This window comes from Molothrus ater, chromosome Z (assembly GCF_012460135.2).
Source record: "Molothrus ater isolate BHLD 08-10-18 breed brown headed cowbird chromosome Z, BPBGC_Mater_1.1, whole genome shotgun sequence".
Taxonomy (NCBI): Eukaryota; Metazoa; Chordata; class Aves; order Passeriformes; family Icteridae; genus Molothrus; species Molothrus ater.
In genome coordinates this window covers 7,319,703-7,338,116 of record NC_050511.2, presented here as the reverse complement: position 1 = coordinate 7,338,116, position 18,414 = coordinate 7,319,703, and the positions used below count along the sequence as shown (strand labels likewise).

General features: G+C 44.3%; 1 protein-coding gene across 16 annotated transcripts in view; it reads right to left on the bottom strand.

Moving 5' to 3' along the window:
- CELF4 (CUGBP Elav-like family member 4) overlaps window positions 1–18,414 on the bottom strand; it is a 712,154-nt gene that overhangs the window by 67,335 nt on the left and 626,405 nt on the right. For 7 of the 16 annotated variants that reach the window (XR_004982016.2, XR_004982017.2, XM_036402638.2 and 4 more), the window contains exons 7-10: window positions 17,555–17,702; window positions 12,685–12,834; window positions 1,494–1,574; window positions 416–481 (exon numbers count right to left, since the gene is read on the bottom strand). Coding sequence is in view for 14 of the 16 variants with exons in the window: in XM_036402638.2 (XP_036258531.1) it covers window positions 416–481; window positions 1,494–1,574; window positions 12,685–12,834; window positions 17,555–17,702 (445 nt within the window). In the remaining 2 variants the exon portion in view is untranslated. The remainder of the gene's footprint in view (window positions 1–415; window positions 482–1,493; window positions 1,575–12,684; window positions 12,835–17,554; window positions 17,703–18,414) is intronic. The other 9 variants (XM_036402646.2, XM_036402647.2, XM_036402642.2 and 6 more) reach the window with 3 other exon arrangements.

Below are 18,414 nucleotides of genomic sequence, written 5' to 3'. Positions count from 1 at the left end.
CATTCCATGTCCTGCCAGGCGCCAGCAGCAGGGGCTCTGCAGGGTCTGGCTGCCCATCTTCCCTCCTTGCTGCAGCACTCAGGAGACCTGGTTTAGAAAGCAGCCTCCAAAGCAGTGGCCTGATTTTGCCCTTGTGCACTGTGCTAAGGCAGACCAGACTCAGTTCTACAGGTGAAGCTTCACTGGGGTGCAGGTCAGTGGGAGCCTTCCCATGGGAAAGGTAGGAGGTTGCCTGCTTTGGGAGAGAGAACCCTGGATGTCTTGATGTTGGTGCAAATTGAATCAGGGAGTCTGTGGCCCCCAGCTTGTCCTTGAATCCGTAAAACCTCCCTTCCCTCAGCCCCCTGAGGTGTGTTCAGAGGGTAATGGCTTAAGAGAAGAGAAAGGTTTATTGGGAGAAAGTGTTAATACTAACGACCTGCGTACTGCTGCACTCCAGCGTAGGCTTGCTGCAAGGGGTCTGCTGCAGTGGGGCTCTGTGCTGTGGAGACACAAGAGAGACAAGGAATTAAGGGGTTAAAACATGATAGGCACTCTCCCCTTATCTTTTATCATCAATATGTGTTATGAAACAGACATACCCAGGGGCTGAGGGTGGAAGAGGAGCAGCTCACTTGCACTATGGACAGGAATGCAGAGAACCCCCCAGGATGGCTAAGAGGTTTCTGTCCCCCAGCCATCACCCTTTAAGACGATGGAGCAGAGGACAAATAAACCTCTCTCCTCATTTCCTAAGCTTAAATTATGGATCTGCACTGATCATGCAGATTTTTGGCACTAATCAACCCCAAAGAACCCTCATCTTAAGCCAGGACTAACACTGTGCTAGGTGCTGTGCAAACTCAGATCTCAGTGACAGCTACAGTCACATGAAACTTTCAATCAGAGCAGAAAACAACAGGGGCATAGCAGGAGGAAGGAGAAGAGAACAAAGCAATGGCTCCTGTCATCCCCACATCCCTTCGAAGGACTGTGTTGCTGCCAGGCAGCCCCCAGTGAGAGAGAAGAAGCTGCATGGAGAGGAGGGGGACACCACTTGTCTGCTCCAGGGAGGATGCTGTGAATCGCTGCATAAGGCATGCAGTCTCTTGCTGGCTTCAAAGTGTATTTTCTCTCTTTACAAGTGTGCATTCCTCCCCACTAAAACTGTTTATTTTTGTGAAACTTTGAAGTATTACTCAAATACAACCAAAGCTAGTCAAGAAATTTTTTTTCTTTTTCTCCTTTGGTTGATAGGGAGAAAAAAGAGAAACGTGTTGGATAAGCTCTTTCTTTATCTGCATCAATAAAAAATATAAAGCAAAGCTTGGCTAAACCTCCAGTCCAAATGTCACCTTGGCCCTAATACTTCAATTCTTCTAATGACTTTAATTTGTATTTATTGGGACTGCACAGTTCTACATTTATGCAGTCCCTCCAACCTATTCCTCGTAGGATGATCCCTTAGGGAACTGCCACTTTCCCACATCCATCCCACCTTTATTCCTTCTTACCCGCACAGAGGTGTGGCTGGAGGCAAGGCTTGGAGGATGCAAAGGTGGGGGCCTCTTGGAAGGAAATCTGGTGCCATACACCTATCCAAGGAAAGACACTGACTGTATGGCAAAGTGTGGGGGAGGTTGTCATACGTGAGTATTACATACCCAAGGAACACGGATAAAGTGTTTTCTTACAAATAGAAATACCAGCTTGAAACTTAACTTTAAAGATCACCATTGGTCATGATGGAAACTTGCAAGGTCTTACACTTTTCTCCCAAAATACAAGGAGGAATGGTGAAACGACCAAAATTTGAGGTGGCAAACCCAATCAGCTGGCTAAGGCTTGGAAGCTCCTGTTCATTATAGATATGACTGGATCATGTGGAATTTGAAGCTGGGGTAGTCATAGGAAGAAATAGGTAGGATTGCAGTCCTAGCTTGGAATGGTTTCCTAGATGGCTTTTGGCAAGTCCCTCAATATATTTGTATGTGAAATGGGAAAGCACTGTCTTACTGTAAGGATTTTCAGTTTTTGCAAAACAGTGTGAGGAGAATACATTAAAACCTGTGGGAGGTCAGTGGCAGGCAGACTAGAGATTCTACACTACATTTTTAAAGGGTAATTGTTCCAGGAAAATAATGGAGGTAATGTTTGGAAAATAGGGGTTTTTTGTTTTTGTTGTTGGTTTTTTTTGTTTTTGTTTTTGTTTGGTTTTTTGTTTTGGTTTTTTGTTTGTTTGTTTGTTTTGGTTTTTTTGTTTTTTTTTATTTTTTAAATTACTACTTTCTTCTTGAAGAAGAAACCAACTAAGTCTATTCTTCTTAACCTCTACTTAAAACTGTTTTCCTCAAAAAACAGAATATTGATCATATTGCTCCACAAGAAAACTGAACAGCTATGAAAACTTGAGTAATACATCAGTTCCCTCACCCCTTTAGGAGAATGGATCATAATAACTTAGACCCTTCAAGTCCTGTCAGGTAGAAGATATCTCCTGAGAAAGGTGAGGGAACCTTTGGTGAGAGAAGCAAATCTTTTTTAACTATGGTTTTACAGACTGCAGTGAAGGAGAGGATCCGCCATCTCTGCCCCAAAAGCAGCTGTGCTCCTTTCATTGCACAGAAGAGGAAATTGTCTCTGCTCCTCAGGAAATGCATTTACAGTATTTCCTTCCTCCCCAGGTGAGGCTGATTTGGACATGATTGTTCTGCCCCCTGACCTGCTGGTAATTAGCAATGGCTGGCACTTCACTGACACAGGAGAGCTCACTAAGAAGGACCTGTCCTGTGGCCCTTTCCTTTATTCCTTGCCTTATCTGGGTACGTGTGGGAGCTTCCTGACCTCCCAGCTATAGCTGAGTCTATCTCCTGGACATGGCCATCTGTCTCACTGCAGAGCTGCTCTGCTTATCCCACCTGTGGATATCTCACCTGCCTTTGGAGCCACACTGGCCATCAGAACTAAGGTACACTGCTTAGGAAATATATGATTAGAATCCCCAGCCTTTAAGGTTAACTATTAGAGCTGGGTAAATAATTTATTTAAAGTGTTTGGGATAACAGGCCATGAAATGCAGCCTTTCTGCCTTCCACACTAAAGCTTTCAGAGTTCATTATTTTCCCAAGTATTTATGACTTGCCACCAAGGGTAATATCCAACTGAGTGTTTCTCACAGGCTGCCTTGTGACCTAGGTCATGCATGGGGTATCCTCTTGGCTTACAGCACATGCAAGCCAGTGGGAAGGTTACAGTTAGCTTTGCTCCAACCTGGGAATCTCTTCCTCATGGGAAAAGAATATCTAAGTGTCTGTTCTAACACACCAGGCCCTGACTGACCCAACCATCCCTGGATGCTCTTGAAAGGAGAGTTGAAAGCACCTCTGTGGGGGCAGCAGCTCCAGGCTTATGGCTCTGTTTTTTTGTAGTCTCATACCCTGCCTTGGCCATTTGGGAAGAGCCAAAGTTGTGGTGAGTCGCAACCAGCAGGAATTTAACTTGGCACCTCTTAAAGTGATGACTTCTCTTACTGAAGGACTCTCCTTCCTTAGCTTGCAGACTGTGTTTACTCAGCAAATGAAGGTGTGACTTCAGCTTAGTGGACATATCTGTGCTGGCCCATGAAGAGGCAGGGACACAGACTCCAGGGCTGGCTGGACACCCTCGCAGGAAGCCAAGGCATCCTGGGCAGCCGTGAGCACATCTTCATGCTGCTGCTCACCCTGCCACATGAGTCCCAGCTGTAGCATGGATGAAGCCAACAGCTGGCATTGATCCAGGCATCTCAAGACACAGATTAGACATTTGAGGAAGTTGTGGCCATGCTGTGTTCTGTAAAGTGACAGCCCTCTTACATATGAATGACCTATGAGGAGTTCATCGAGGGCTCAGTTAAATGAGGGGTTCACAATTCAGAGTCGACCAACCACAGGGGTTAGGTGTGGCTGTAGCGCACCACTTGCTAAAATTCAAAGTGATTGGGAGTTATGAGTATTTTCTGTATCTCAGCACAAGGAGACCATCAGGTGGGGTTGCTCTGCTCCTCCATAAAGGACACATAACTTCATGGGGTGGCCTTCACATAGATCATTAGTGGGAGAGTTAACCTGCCTCTGTCACCCTTTTTCCCCATCCAGCTTACCAGTCTTCTTTGATACTGAAAATATTGGTTGAACACAAACATACAGGGCTGGGAAAACACCTCAGCTGCTCTGTGTGCTGTCTGTGCCAGGGTGCAAGCCCTCAGGGGCACACAAGGTAAGTAGGTGTATAAGGGCTGATAAGAGACATAGATGAGAGACATGGATATCACAGAGCACCTCACAGCAGCTTTTGGACCAGCACCAGTATGTCTGTAAGTTGTATCATCATCCAAAGACCTTGGATGTGCTGACTCTGTGCAAATGTGCCTAGGGAGAACATCTGAAACAGATTTCCTTGTGGCCAGGCTCATGGAGGTGTCATGTCCAACACACAGACATTTCTGAGATTAAAGGTGCTGCAATGTAAATGCTGAGGATCAGCTGGTGGAGGGAAAAAAAAAAAAGCAGAGAGGCTCCTGAGAGGCCACAGGAGAATTATCAATCACATCAGCCCCACTGCTGTCCTTGTGGCCTTGCTGCTTTCCAGGAGCTGAGGATCTGGCCTTGCCAGGGCAAAGTAAAGGTGTACCATGAAAACAGATGCTAATAGTAACTTCATTTGGCAGCTCAGGGCAAGAGCCTTATCCCTGGACATCTCCTCTATATTAATTTGATCATTTCCATATCTCCATGGGAAAAATCCTGCTCAGATACAATTGTCTCTTTGCAAGACAGTCCTGGCCAAGATGCCACAAGGTGACCATGGCAGATAACCTTCCATAAACCTGGAGACATAAAACAAGCCAATGACCTACTATATGGCCATAAATATAAATTTAACAAAGGCAGCACTTATTCATTAGGCAGAAGTCAAGAAATAACTCCCAAGTCCTTCAAAGAAAGTAGATCCGTTAATGTCACTTTCCAAATCCTCTGCCTGATGCCAAAAACTGAGGATGATTTCCCAAGTCAGCATGAAATACAAGTGCTTTAAAATTAATACCAGGAAACTTTCTTACTCCTGATATATCTCTAGATTGAAATCCTACTTTTTAAAGGGGCTTTCAGTTAGTGTTGGGCCTGACATTTAGCTTTTGTCAGAGAATGAATGGATGGAGGTGGAAGAATGAAGCACACTGTTAAAAATAAATAAAATTGGTTGAAGTGTTATTCGATAAAGAATCCTTCCTGAGGTGTCAGTAGCCTGACTCCAGAGTCTGTCCAAGACAAGCTGCTATATGGGTGCCCCAAGTGAAATTGGTTGTAGGGGACAGAGGGCTGGAGTCCTCTGTGGTATTCAGGGGTGTAAATCAGGAGGATCTGCATAGAAATGAGTGGGCTGGTGAGGAAAAAGGATGATAGTTACAGCCTGAGCCAGCAAAAGAGGCCTTCAAATGCCCTCAGTGGACTATGGGACAGCCTCCTTGCCCCAGCTCAGGTAAGAGAGAGCCAAAGTAGTCTGCTTTCTGAAACCAGATGAGTCCAGTGCTTCTGAAAGACAAAAGCAGAGCCTGGTGCATTTTTGGCTCCTAAGATGCTTTGTGATTTCTCTTAGGTTGAAGGAGTGATCTTACTCCTGTGTGATATTCTCTTCATTCCTTGCTTCTGATGATTTGTGCATTCCATGACTGACATGCTCAGTTCCATCTATTTCACTCTATTTTGCACAGATACTCCTTTTATAGGTCTGGAACAGCATGTTGTGAGCTGGGTCCTCAGCTTTGTGCTCTGCCCCACCTATTAATTCCTCTCACTATCCTGGGGGTGTTCTACACTTCTCTCAGGAGCTGCAGCTTGGCCACGATCCCCTTTGGGAAGGTGGATGGGGGAGGAGGGCAATCAAAGAGAGGCAGTGCTGTTCAGTCAGTATGGGGGGGTAATAACATAATGATAGGAAAAAAAAATCTATGTGAAGGCCAGGATTAAAATAAATAAATAACTGAGTGGGAGGGCTCTATTCACCTTCTCCTTAAATCCAATTTAAATCACTCTCTACAGCCCTAATCTATATCCATAATTATATCATTTCGTACAACAAGCTTGCGAGAGGTCTTAAGAAATTTATGTAGATTAAAATTCATGGGTGCCATAGTACAGATTCCATATTATTAAGATTGATTAGGACAGCTGATGCTGTGATTAAAGAAGCCAGCGCTTACTGTTGTAATTAATTAGGTATTCAGACACAACAATAACTGCAATAACAGAAAGAATGTGCTGATCTGGCAGAAAACAGAGGCTGATCTGGTGTTTTATAGTCTCGTTTTGCCATTTAGGGGTGGACACCACTCAGTTAAAGACATGCTGTCTCTCTGTCTCTTCCCCTACACATCAAAAGAGCCCAGAAATCCAGGGGTTTTGTACCCTCTGCTGCACCCTGTTAGTAGGAAAAAGTCCTTTTGGTGGCATCCCCAGCTATTATATGTGGTTGTTTGGGACAGCACATGGACCTTCTATAAAATTCATATACTTCAGTCATGGAAACCAGGGTTATCTTTATTATTTTCTTAATAGTCTCACCTCCAAGCCCCAGCCCTAATCAGATATTCCTTCTGAGACAGATGCTGAGTGAAAACATGATAGGAGACATGTCTGGCAATGAAGAGCTTCCAGATAGCAAAGCAAGAAAGACACAGGTGACTCAAAAAGGCAGACAGGTGGACATGGCTAGTCAAGGTGACAAACACTCAACAGCAAAGCCAGGACCAGACTTCCCTCTCTTTGCCAAAGGCCACATGATCACATAAGTCAGGGTCGGGTTTTAAAAGCTCTTAAGGTGCCCTTAAGTCCTTGTTTTGGGGCTTAGTTTAAGTCAGTTTTAAAAATAAATCTCAAGGTCTTGAGATTTATTACTCACACAGATGCTACTGAAGACATCAGCATGGAGTCTGATTTGTGTTGGCACCTTCTTCCAGATCAGAGGAGGAAACACTTTTGCTCTGGGAAGGCTCACACAACTGCCTTAAACAACCTCATTCATTACAGCTGCAGCACGGTCATTGGAAGTACATGGCATCATTAAAGTGGTTTAGACTACAATTGAAGATGGCAACTTGTTATTATATTTTTAATGAGTGCATTCCTTCACTTGTTTATTTTACCAGTAAAGCGTGGTTTATGGCACATGGCAGATTGTTACAAATGGGTCAAATAAATGCTTCCTAGTCATAATGATGTCTCAGGTGCTCACTGTTGCAGTTTTGGAACTGCTGATACAAAATATGAACAGGAAAGCTCTCACCTGGAGATTTAGGGTGGACAAACAATACAGAGCCAGAAATTTCCTGTAGTGAGGAACTTTGCCTCAGAGTAGCTGAGCCAGGCACCTTTCTAGGCCACAGTGTATGTCTGGACAAAATGCTGTGGGGTTTGGTTTTCATCCTGGACCTTCTAAAGGTGCAGGCAGGTCACTCTTTTTCTCTTCTCCTGATTCACCTCCTCTCTAAACTCTTCTTGTCTAACACCTTTCAGGCCTGAAATATCAGGGCAGACACTGGGTTGTGGGAAGCCAGTTCTTTCCTCTCCCTGCACTAGTGAAGCCCTGCTCTTGCCCAGAGCCTCTGGATGGTGCCTGGCGTGGTCAGGACTGGCCCTGGACTCACTGCTCTGGAGCAGCAGCCTGTCTATCAGCAGTACTGTTCAATAACAAGCTGCAAAATTAACTTGGGTAATGATAATAAATGCAGATGGAGTCTGAATGCTGTCTCTGCAGGTGGTGGGTGAAATTGGTTCCTGATACCTCTTTGTTGAACCAAGGAAAATGAATGGATGGTCTTGGTTCAGTTACAAAGTCATGAGTTGCTACGGAGCAGGAATTCCCCTGTGAGGCAGACCTTTACTGCCTGTCTCAGTGGTGACTTGGAAAAATGTGGGCACAAAAGTTTGGCTGCCTTTTTGTACTGACAGCTGGTCCTCACTGGAGAGGGCTGGACCCTGAAAAGGGTGTGAAGATTGCTGTCTTGCTAGCCCAGATGTACTGTGTGCTAAAGGGGAGTGGTGGTGGTGGAGAAACTTTTGCTGGCTCTGCAGAGTGGAAAGATGGACCTGGAAGTGGCGAGCAGTCAGAAACAAAACCACTGTGTGCCTGAAAATAATGAATGAGGTGACACACTTTTAATGGATTACAAAGAATGGAGGGGACTTAGCTTTCTTTAACTCAGCAACCTAATTCCAGACCAAATGCACTTAATCAGAATCATAGAATATCCTGATTAGGAAGGGATCCATAAGGATCATCAAAATCCTGCACAGGGGATCCCCAAGAGTTAAACCATGTGCCTGAGAGCATTGTCCAAAAGCTTCTTGAACTTGTCAGGCTTGGTGCTAGGACTATATTCTAAGGGAGCCTGTGCCAGTGCCCAGCCATCCTCTGGGTGAAGAACCTTTTGCTGATATTCAAATTTATTCTCCTCTGACACAAATTGAGACCATCCCCCCAGGTTCTGTTATTGGTCACCAGGGAGGAGATCAGTGCCTGCCCCTCTGCTTCCCCTTGTGAGGAAGCTGAAGAACTCAGCACTCATTAAAGCATTCCCTGTCTAAGGCTCCACAGAGCTGCCAAACTGCTGGGCCATCCCTGGCTCTGGTCAAGTTGCACATCCTTTGGCCCAGGAGCAGTAAGGGGGTGTGAGATGCTATGTAATGTATCTCCACTTCTTTCTGGGCACTGGACAGAAGATTGTGGAGCAGCCTTTAATTTTCTGGGAGCTCTGCTTTGTTCCTTCTTCCAGTTTTCTCATTTCACTGATTCTTTGACAGCCAGTCCCTTCTCGTTCTTGCTTGGTACCCTTTGGTCTCACGATTTTCTCATCTCTATGTCCCCTTTCTCTTACCAAAGAGGCTTTATCTTTGGAGTGAGAATTTTGTCTGGTCCCTCACAATGCAATTGGGCAGGGCAGGACCTGTTAGCAGAGAGTGGAATTCTGATGATGTGAGACACAGCAGAGGCCAGTGCAGATGGTGTCTACTGTTACTGTACATCACACATGGTTACAAGAGAGGCTCTGGGTGGCTAAGAAGCTTTGGCAGAAGAGTGCAATCCCTGCTACTGTGACTAATGTGGAAATGGCAAACGCTCTTGTGTTGCTGCAAAGTGACTCACAAGATCATGGCACAGCAGATTATGCTCTTTGTCCCCAGTATATATTGTGACACATTGCCACGTTCAATAGCTCTGCAAACTGAAAGATTAAAGGGCAGGAATTAATACACAAAAAGGTCAAATCTCCAAAGGGGCTCAGACTAGTGGAAGGGGGAATACTTATTGCCTTGTTATTCACTCTGTGGCAAAAAGTGCACTAAGGCATTATGTACTGCCTCATCTTGGAGAAGGTGAGACCCTGGCTTGCAAAGGTTATGACTGCTAGGAATGGTTTTTTAGTGCCACTGCATGGATCCATAGCCTGACCAGATTAACAGAGAAAGCTAATTCCTGCAGGGACAGGGGCTGTGATCAAAGCCCTGGCGAGTAGGGGTGTTCAAAGTATTGATCCATTTGCCACAAGGGTATGGATGGTTTGACGATCTGACTGAAATGACACCATGTACATCCCTTCTCCAGTCAAAGGGAATCTTGGAAAAAGAGCACAGGGGAAGACAGAAGAAAAAAAGAGTGGAATTACAGACTAAATACAATTACGTTATATGGACTTGTTTTTATAAAGACTGGTATTCTGGAGTCCTTTGGATGCAGCATCAAAAATAATACAGCTGGTCAGAAAGGTGAACATGTAGACAAACTGCACAATTAATGGAATTTATTAGGGTCTGAGTGATATGGATGCCATGCCTCTAGAGACATTCATTGTCCTGTTTTGCTATTTTCAGGCAACAAAGAATATTCTGCTACAGGCTGTAATGGTGTGAACCCACATTTAAGGGGTTTTTTTTGTGGAGTATGAAGGAGTATCTGGAAGCAATATTCAGGATTTAAGCAATATATGGCAAGTCATAATCATAGCAAGACTATGATTATGTACATAATACAGCAGCAGTCTTAGCCACTTTCAGAATGAGAGATACACCATAAAAGAAAGCTGTTTGGAAGATGCTGGCTTTGGATGGGGACTGTCATGATGTTCCCTTCTCTATAGTGTTAGTGCAATTGCCTGTTCAGCTGTAATATTTTATTTCTACCCTTGCATTTAGTGACAGAGCCATGCAGAACCACAGGGCAGTAAGAGATGCAATAGAGGAGAGTGAGAAAAATCCCATAATGATGGAACAAGCTGCCCAGTGATGAAAATTTCTTTCTAACCCCAAGCAATTAGTGGCTGGCTTGTATCATAAAACATGAAGTTTTGTGTCCTATCTACATTTTTATCCAGTCTAATATGGCTGTGGATGTTCTCATTACCCATATAAATGTCTAATCCTTTTATTTTTCATGCTGCTAAGCTCCAGGACTGAATAAAGCCTGTGGCAAGGAGGGGAGGTTTGGAGAGTGCATAAATGCTCATGAGAAGGAACACAATTAGATGGAGCAAACGTGATGTGAGCTATGTGGACTTGCTTTCAGCATTTCAGGGACAGACAAAAGCATAATGAGAGGTGGGTGTTTGACCTGGCACTGTTCCCTTTACACCTCTGGTATAACTTAAGGTGTCACCACATTATGGGGAAGCTGAGCAATGAGAAAGGCAAATATATTGCTGAAATTACCCTGAGATAAATCCAAACTTTACACAGCTCAGACTGTTTGGATGTCGGCTCTACTGGCAGAAGGGAGTCTCTCTGCCTGCAGCAAAGAGGGGCAGGATGATTGTCACCTTTCTGTGTGTCAGCCTCTTGGGGTTTGTGCAGGGACTTACTGGGAACTGCTGCCTGAGCAAGGCTCTCTGAAACTCAGAGAGAATCAGATTAAGGCCATTGGCTTTTATATAACCATGGATGGAATGCCTAACATAATTAATGCATTCTTTAATTATAGGGGTAGTTGGGAATAGTAAGAAAAGCTCAAGTCATTAAGATTCGCCTAGAAAGAACATATTTTCTCTGTACCCACAGTAATGGCTCATCGAAATTGGTTAAAAGGATCTGAATAAACCAGAAAAAAAGGACAGACATACATAGAAGTGGATGAATAAACAGAGAAATGATTGACTGGCAAACAGGCAAACTGAAATAAATGGACAGAAGAACAGATGGCCATGTTTATATAACCTTAAAGACAGAATGCTTTCTCAGTGTTGTGGTTGAACTCACTGAACACACTAAGGGCTCTCTGCAGTCTTCTGATGACTCCAAAATCTCCCCTGTCCTTACACTGCTACAACACATATATACATGCCTAATTTTGAGTACAGTAAGTCCCTTGATTTTAATTCTGCTTAGAGGTGAACTCAGAGTCCATGTTTGCAAAGTGTTTGTTGGGAGTAGGATAATAATTTGTCAATACCTAGGTAAGACTTTGGTATTTCTATACTATATGGTATTTTTCCTTGTAGCTCATAAATTTCCCTATGATGATGAATCTTCTGAGTTTTCAGGACTGGCTAAGATTGAAAGAATTATTTTTTCTTAGAGTTTTTGGGGCTTTTTGGCTGGAATATTGAATTCAGTATTTGATTTCCTAACAGACTAGATCAATCTATCAGTTCCCCAGGGTAAAATATTCCTTTGCCAGCTGGTGATTAGGATCAATTAGTAACATTTACTTGGATTTTTTATTGCTATGATTGTTACCATTAGTATGTGTACAGAAATGGTATAAAATTACTTTCTAGAGGAAGTGTACTGGAGGAGAGAGGTATCTCAAGTCTTGAGGATGCTGAAAAAATGTAGGTGCACATTAAGGAATGGTAATTGGTAATTACAGATTTAGACTGTATGTATATTTGTAAATACAGGTATAGGGGCAGGTATGGATCCTTTAACCTCCCTCATCCATCTCTGACTGCCAGTGCTTGCGAAACCACTTCTGTAGTGCTGGCGTCTTTGAGCTAGGCACAGTGTGAATCCCAGCAGCAGTTCTCCTGCAGTGTGCCACCAAAGGGTGAGCCCGAGTCCATTCAGAGGCTATATTAATGCAGCTTCACTCCCCAGGCCTGGTAAGGCAGCAGGATTTTTGTGCAGTGGGCATTTTGGAGATCAACACCTGCTCCCTGCACACAGGAAGCCACTTGGGTCTGGGGCACGTGGACCCTTTGCATCATCCTCCCAGAGCCATCTGGCTGTGGGGGAATTCCAGCAGGAGATACCAGTGCTGGGTGCAAACAGGCTTAGCACAGCTCCTTCAAGGCTGACCAGAAGCAAGACCCTTGGGAGTCCTGCAGGGGACCTGCCAGCACGAACTGCTCGGGAATCAGGTCAATTTTCAGCTGAAGAAAAACATGCTGGTTGTCCTGAATGTATTCACCAGACATGCTATCCAGCAGATGAGCACTCAAATATTCAGTACACAGTTTTTCCACCTCCAACATGCCCTTGATGTTTATCATCCAGATTGAACCGTTTAACACTGTAGCTGCATAAGACACAATATACCAATAATGAGCCCTGCTGGTGCGGGGTGTAACCCTTCTGAACAGGCGCCACAGTTTATTGCTGGGCAAAGCCTGTGGGTGTGGACAGTATCTCTAGGACTGAGGCAACAGGCTGTGGGCACAGGATTAGTCTGGCTTACCTGGATAAGGGTGAATGCCATTAGCAAACACGGCTTCAGCAGCTGGCTGCCCATTAGCCTGCGGCGGGAGGCCAGTGAAACCATTCACCCCAATTGGAGATGGGATGCTAGGCACAGCTGGTGCAGTTATGCCAGGAGGCGTGCTTCCACCTGAAAATGAGGAGGACACAAGGGCAGAGCTGGTGAGTACTGGGAACAACAACTTTGTGGAGAAAACTGCTGACACAACAGCTGTGACCACCACCCGCAAAAAAAAAACAAAAACAAACACCTGAGAAATGAAAAAGCTCCCAAGCTGTTGAGCAAATAAATGGATTGCTTGCAGTTGCTCCCCAGTTCAGAAAGCACTCAAGACGAGCTTGAAAAACCTCCAAAAACCCTCAGCCCCATCTTCCTACAGCAGTTTCTATCAGATTCCCTTTGGAGCTCTGTGGGTGTACTGATTTCCAGGACTGCTCTGTCTGCACTCTCTCATGAATACACCTTTCATGTGCAAACTCATTCTGAACTTTCTCAGCACCAGGGATCCTTAAAAGACTTGTCAAGTTTATTTGTAGCCTAAAGGTAGCCAGTGATACATTTTTTAATGTTACTGTTTGGTCCAAACTTGACTTCATACTGTTTTAACAGATATCTCTCAATGAACTGGGGCAAAATTTGGACCAAATTTGTTCCTTTCATGGAATCTTTTCTTTCCTTCTTACCAGATGCATCCTGTGGGGGACTGTAATGCTGCTATTTCAGAACAACCAATTTGTCTTTATGTTCTGAGTGGGATCTTGTCACCTACTGGTAGAGAATTCTTGAATTTCTGGGAAGAGAATTAAATCTGTCTGCTACCTCACTGACTTTCTCCTATGTATGTGTAAAATGACTGGACAGTCTGTTCTTCTTGCAACATGTTCAGGATGATTTCAGGGACCAAAAATGAGTTTTCAATGAGCCTGACATCATATTTTTCTCTTGCTAGGTGGCATGGGAAGTGAAACTATCTTAATTTCAACATTATCTTTCTGTGTCTGGGTATACTACTGATTGAAAGCACAATTTTTGGAGTTATCTCTCTTTTAAACCAATTGCACATATTGTCTTCACCAGTGCAGCATTCAATCATAGGTTGGTCCAATAACACAATTTAACCACTGCTTAAATCTGTGTTGGTACTTTAAGAAAGCTGCTAGATATGCATGAGATATTTTAATATGTTCAGATTTGAGTAGCCCCCAAAAAAAAAGGCAGTACTTCAGCTCATTTCTTATACCCTGAGCAGACAAGCTGCTGCTTCCCCTTTTCTTATTTAAATGGTGTTGGCCTTTAAAAATGTCCTCTGTGGAGGTACAGGGAGCCAGCAGTGGCAACTGAAGTCCAAAGGCAATGCTCTTAGCATATGCCATCAGCTTCCAAATCACAAAGGCTACTTAAAATTTCAGTTGCTTTTCTGGATCTCTCCTTTATTTGCATAGAAAATGTAAATAATTTTTTTTTTCTAAAATTGCAGCAAGGGATTTGTGCTTGCTATTTTGTGCATGTCTAAGGAAGTTTAGGCATATTTATTGGAATTCTTCAATTTTCTTTTTATAAAGAACCCCCCTGGAGAGGTCAGATCTGTAGCTGGAGTAAAACTGGCATAATGCCACCATGGAAAACAAATGGTGGTGGTGCATGCCAGTTGTGGATTTCATCCCTTGTTTGAGGTCTCTCACTGTAGCCACACCAGGTGCAGATTTGCAACAAGGAGAGAGAGGGAGGGAGGGAGGGAGGCAGGGAGAGGAGGAAGAAGGAAGGAAGCCTAAATAAAATTTAATTTCTAGCTGCTCTCTGCAGGTAACAGAGTAGCAGACCCACTGCCAGACCCACTTTTCACCCAGATTGTTGCAGTGATGGGAGAAATGTAAAACCTGAACCAAACTCTCAGAAATGTCAAATTAATTGCCTCACAATTATGGACTGTTATGTGAGATAAACCTGACCCTTGATGGAAGACTGTTAAAATGACAGCAAACAGCGTTACAATTTTCTTGGTCTGAATTACCCATAGGGAGTGCTTATTGCACTCCAGTGACTGCAGTTCAAATGAGATGTCTAAGTTTTTTATGGTTAAAGCCAGGTGAGATGGATACTGTCTCTCATCTATTAGATTTACCTGGATCCAAAACTCTGAGCCCCTAGGTCCCATGGAAATGAATGAACCTATGGTCATATTCCCAGGAATCCACTCTGCTAGAGGTGGGATGCAGAGGAAACCAGCTGTATTAGGAGGGCTGAAGATACCAGCACAGAGGCACTGTGCTGAGCAAATGCCTCCAAAGCCTCTAGGACTTCTGGGTTACCAGAACCTTTTTTCCTAGCACAATTTTTCTTTTGCTTCAGGAAGATCAAAACACTTCCTTTCTATTTTTTTTTTTTCAATGTTCCAAACACTTTTCCTAGTGCCTGGTTGTTTTTTTTTTTTTTTTTCTCTGAGAACTTTGAAATATTTCATTTTCCTTCCAAGGCAGAAAAAAGATATACTTCAATGACTAGAAATCCTGCTATGAAGCAGAATGATCATTTTCCATTTGGCTTTCTGAATGCTAACAAAAGCTAGCAGGAGAATTAATGTTAGGCTTCAGATATCTCCTGGCTACTCAGAAATTGCTGCTAGTGTTGTAGGCTTGCTTGCTCAGACATTATGTGAAACATTTTCTATGCGTCTTATCACATGCTTTGTGAGTGTTGTAGTAATACAAGGAGTAATTTCAAAGTCTAAACATTTCTCCTAAGGAATAATTGTCAATGGACATTTCCACAACCCACCACAGAGGTTTTTCATGAAGGAAGCTACTCATTCAAGGTAAATCTGAAATAATGCCAAAGTGAATAGGCTCTGTGATTGAAAATATGTCATTAGGAGAGTGCAAAATCAGCTGCCGTGAAAGACATCAGGGGATCATCTAAACCAGCATCTTATTTTCAATAATGACCAGTCATGGGTAATCCAGAAAGCATGTAAAAAACATGAGTTTCCTCTCGTCTGTTCTGACAGTGAGAGTTTAACAGTCCCCTCATCCTGTCAAACACTGGAATAGGCTGCCCAGGGAAATGGAGGAGTTGCCATCCCTGGATGTGTTTTAAAGACACAGTGATGTGGTGTTGAAGGATATGGTTTAGTGCTGGGCTTGACAGTGCCGGGTTAATGGTTAGCCTTGATGATCTTAAAGACCCTTTACAACCTAAATTGCATGATTCTATGACTCTGAAAGGCACTGGCCATAGCAGAAGAGGAAATGATTACACCAAAAAAGAGCTGGGATGTTTTTCATGGCACAGAACTTGGTGGGCAGAGAACTTGGCTGTTGTACAGGTGTTCTCACAGCCATGACACAGAACACACTCTTTTCAAGAATTTGCTTATATATATTCAAAAGAGCTTGTGCTCTTTTGTGGGGGATCCATTGCACACTACTGCCTGGATTCAGCTTTCCAGACCCTGACAATATTTGAATTCCAGGCAGTCTTTGTTTGATGTTCTCTCTGCTCCCACCAACACAAAACAAATCTAGCTAATGCAAATATGATAATCTTGCCAGCAGCGGGTTTAAAGGGTGCACATATAATTAAGCCACTTTTTTATTTGGATTTGCAGTAGCTCCATCGACTTTTTGTTTATACATTTATCATTGTGTAAACATATATTTTGAAATGTGCAGTATAAGATTTTTGAGTCAAGTGCTTTTCCTTGGGTCTCCATAAAGTCTTGTGGAATGAGATCTGTCTTTCTTACTCTCCCTTCTCTCCCCATTCCCTCGTGATATTCTGTTACAAATGGTCCTCTCAAGATGTGCCTTTGAGTCCTCTGCCTCCCTACCAGACTCTAGTGTATTGAAAAGCTTCCCAAATCCTCACTTCTTTCAAGGTTTGGCCCCACTTTTCCTGCTTCCCTTCCCCCCTGCTGTTAGGCCACATGTTATTCCAGGACTACCAGAGCTGATGATTCTTTGACCTGTTCCTGCCCAAATGGGAATAATTATGTTCTTCAAGCCCCAAGAAAGACAGCCCTGTTCCTGTCTCAGCTTATTTTTCTGCCTGCTGAACCATACTGCAGCTCCTAGAATGGGCCTTTTGCAGCCTAGCTAGGTCCTGGGAGCCCTTCACTGGCTACCTGTCTCTGTTGCTGCAGCCAGAAACTCTCTCACTACACACCCTCATTCCAGGTAGCACCAGATGCCTTCCTTGAGTGCCTTCTGTCCAATTTCACAATAGGGGGAAATGCTTATGTGTCCCAAGGGCAAAATTCATCTTGTTGATGATATTGCATCTCACCACAACCCTATTTTGCTAGTCTGTGGGACAGCCTGACTGTGATAGCACCAACATTGACCTCTTGGACATATACATGCCCCAATAAACCAGTGTAGGTCACTGTGGGATGATTTGTGACATTTGGAGGGTTCTTGGAGCTAAAGAGAAGTTGTGTATGGGATTAGACTGAGAAATGTTATAGAAGCACAGAATAGTTAATGTTCTCTCTAAGATCATTGAGTTCAACCACTAACCCAGCAGTGCCAAGCCTGACACTAAGCCATGTCACTAAACTCCACATCTACATGCCTTTTAAATAACTCCAGGGACACACACTTGTTCACTGCCCTGGGCAGTCTGTTACAATGTTTGACAACCATTTTGGGAAAGAAACGTTTTCTAATATCCAATCCAAACCTCCCCTGGTGCCACTTGAGACCCTTTCCTCTGGTCCTTCTGCTTGTTACCTGGGAGAAGAGCCTGATGCTCAGAGGAGGATCCCAAAGAGCTAACAAATCCTGCCAGCCGTCCTGTGGGACCTGGCTCAATTTCCCTGCCCTCTGCCCTCTCCAGCCCGCCGTGCCCATACCTGAGGTTGGAGTCATGGGGGCGGCTGCCAGGCCGTTCATGTTCAGAGCCGCCATCTGCTGCATCTGGGCCGCGGCGAAGGCGGCCATGGGGTTCAGGTACCCGCCCTGCGCCACCGAGGCCATGATGGCCGCTTGCTGCTGCATCAGCTGGAACAAAGAGAGCAGGGAAAAAATATCACGCGGTCACTGGTGGGGCAGCCTGTGGCACTGGCTCAGGAGGGCACCCAGGAAGGATGGGATGCGTCCCGATGCGTCCCGATGTTTTGGGGTGCTGGCACGCCACCCCTGTGGCACCCCCAATGATTGGTCGCTCTGCTGGCCACAGGGGCTGGAAGCAAAGGGACACCTTGGCAAATTGGGGTTTTTATGGTCCCCACCCCGCCTTGTGGAGGTCTCCTGTGACCTGGACTCAGCCCACCAAGTCAGAAAGGCAGAGAAAAGTATTTGTACAGTCAAAACACAATATACCTGAGCAGAGTGGATTCGTGGCTTACGTTGCTTATGTCAAAATTCTGGAAAAGCCCGGAGGTTACTGGTGGGAGTGTATGTAGGAAAAGGGGATTTTTTCTCCAAAGCAGAAATTTTGACTAGTTGTCTAGGGATAATCTGGGTTTTTTTCCACCTGTCAGTGACAAAAAATGACTTTTTCTGGTGCTGCTTGGAGGCTTCAGCTGGGTACCGAGCAAAACCATGACAAAAACTTCTAACCAGATCATAGCACCAATTTCCAACACTATCAGAGACCCCCAAAAGTGCTGTACTTCACTTCACTCCCTTCTCTTCCTCAAAGAGAAGGGAGATCCCCTGTTTTAGCTAGATTACATTTGTCTCAGGAGAAAACCCCTTCCCTGTGGTTTTG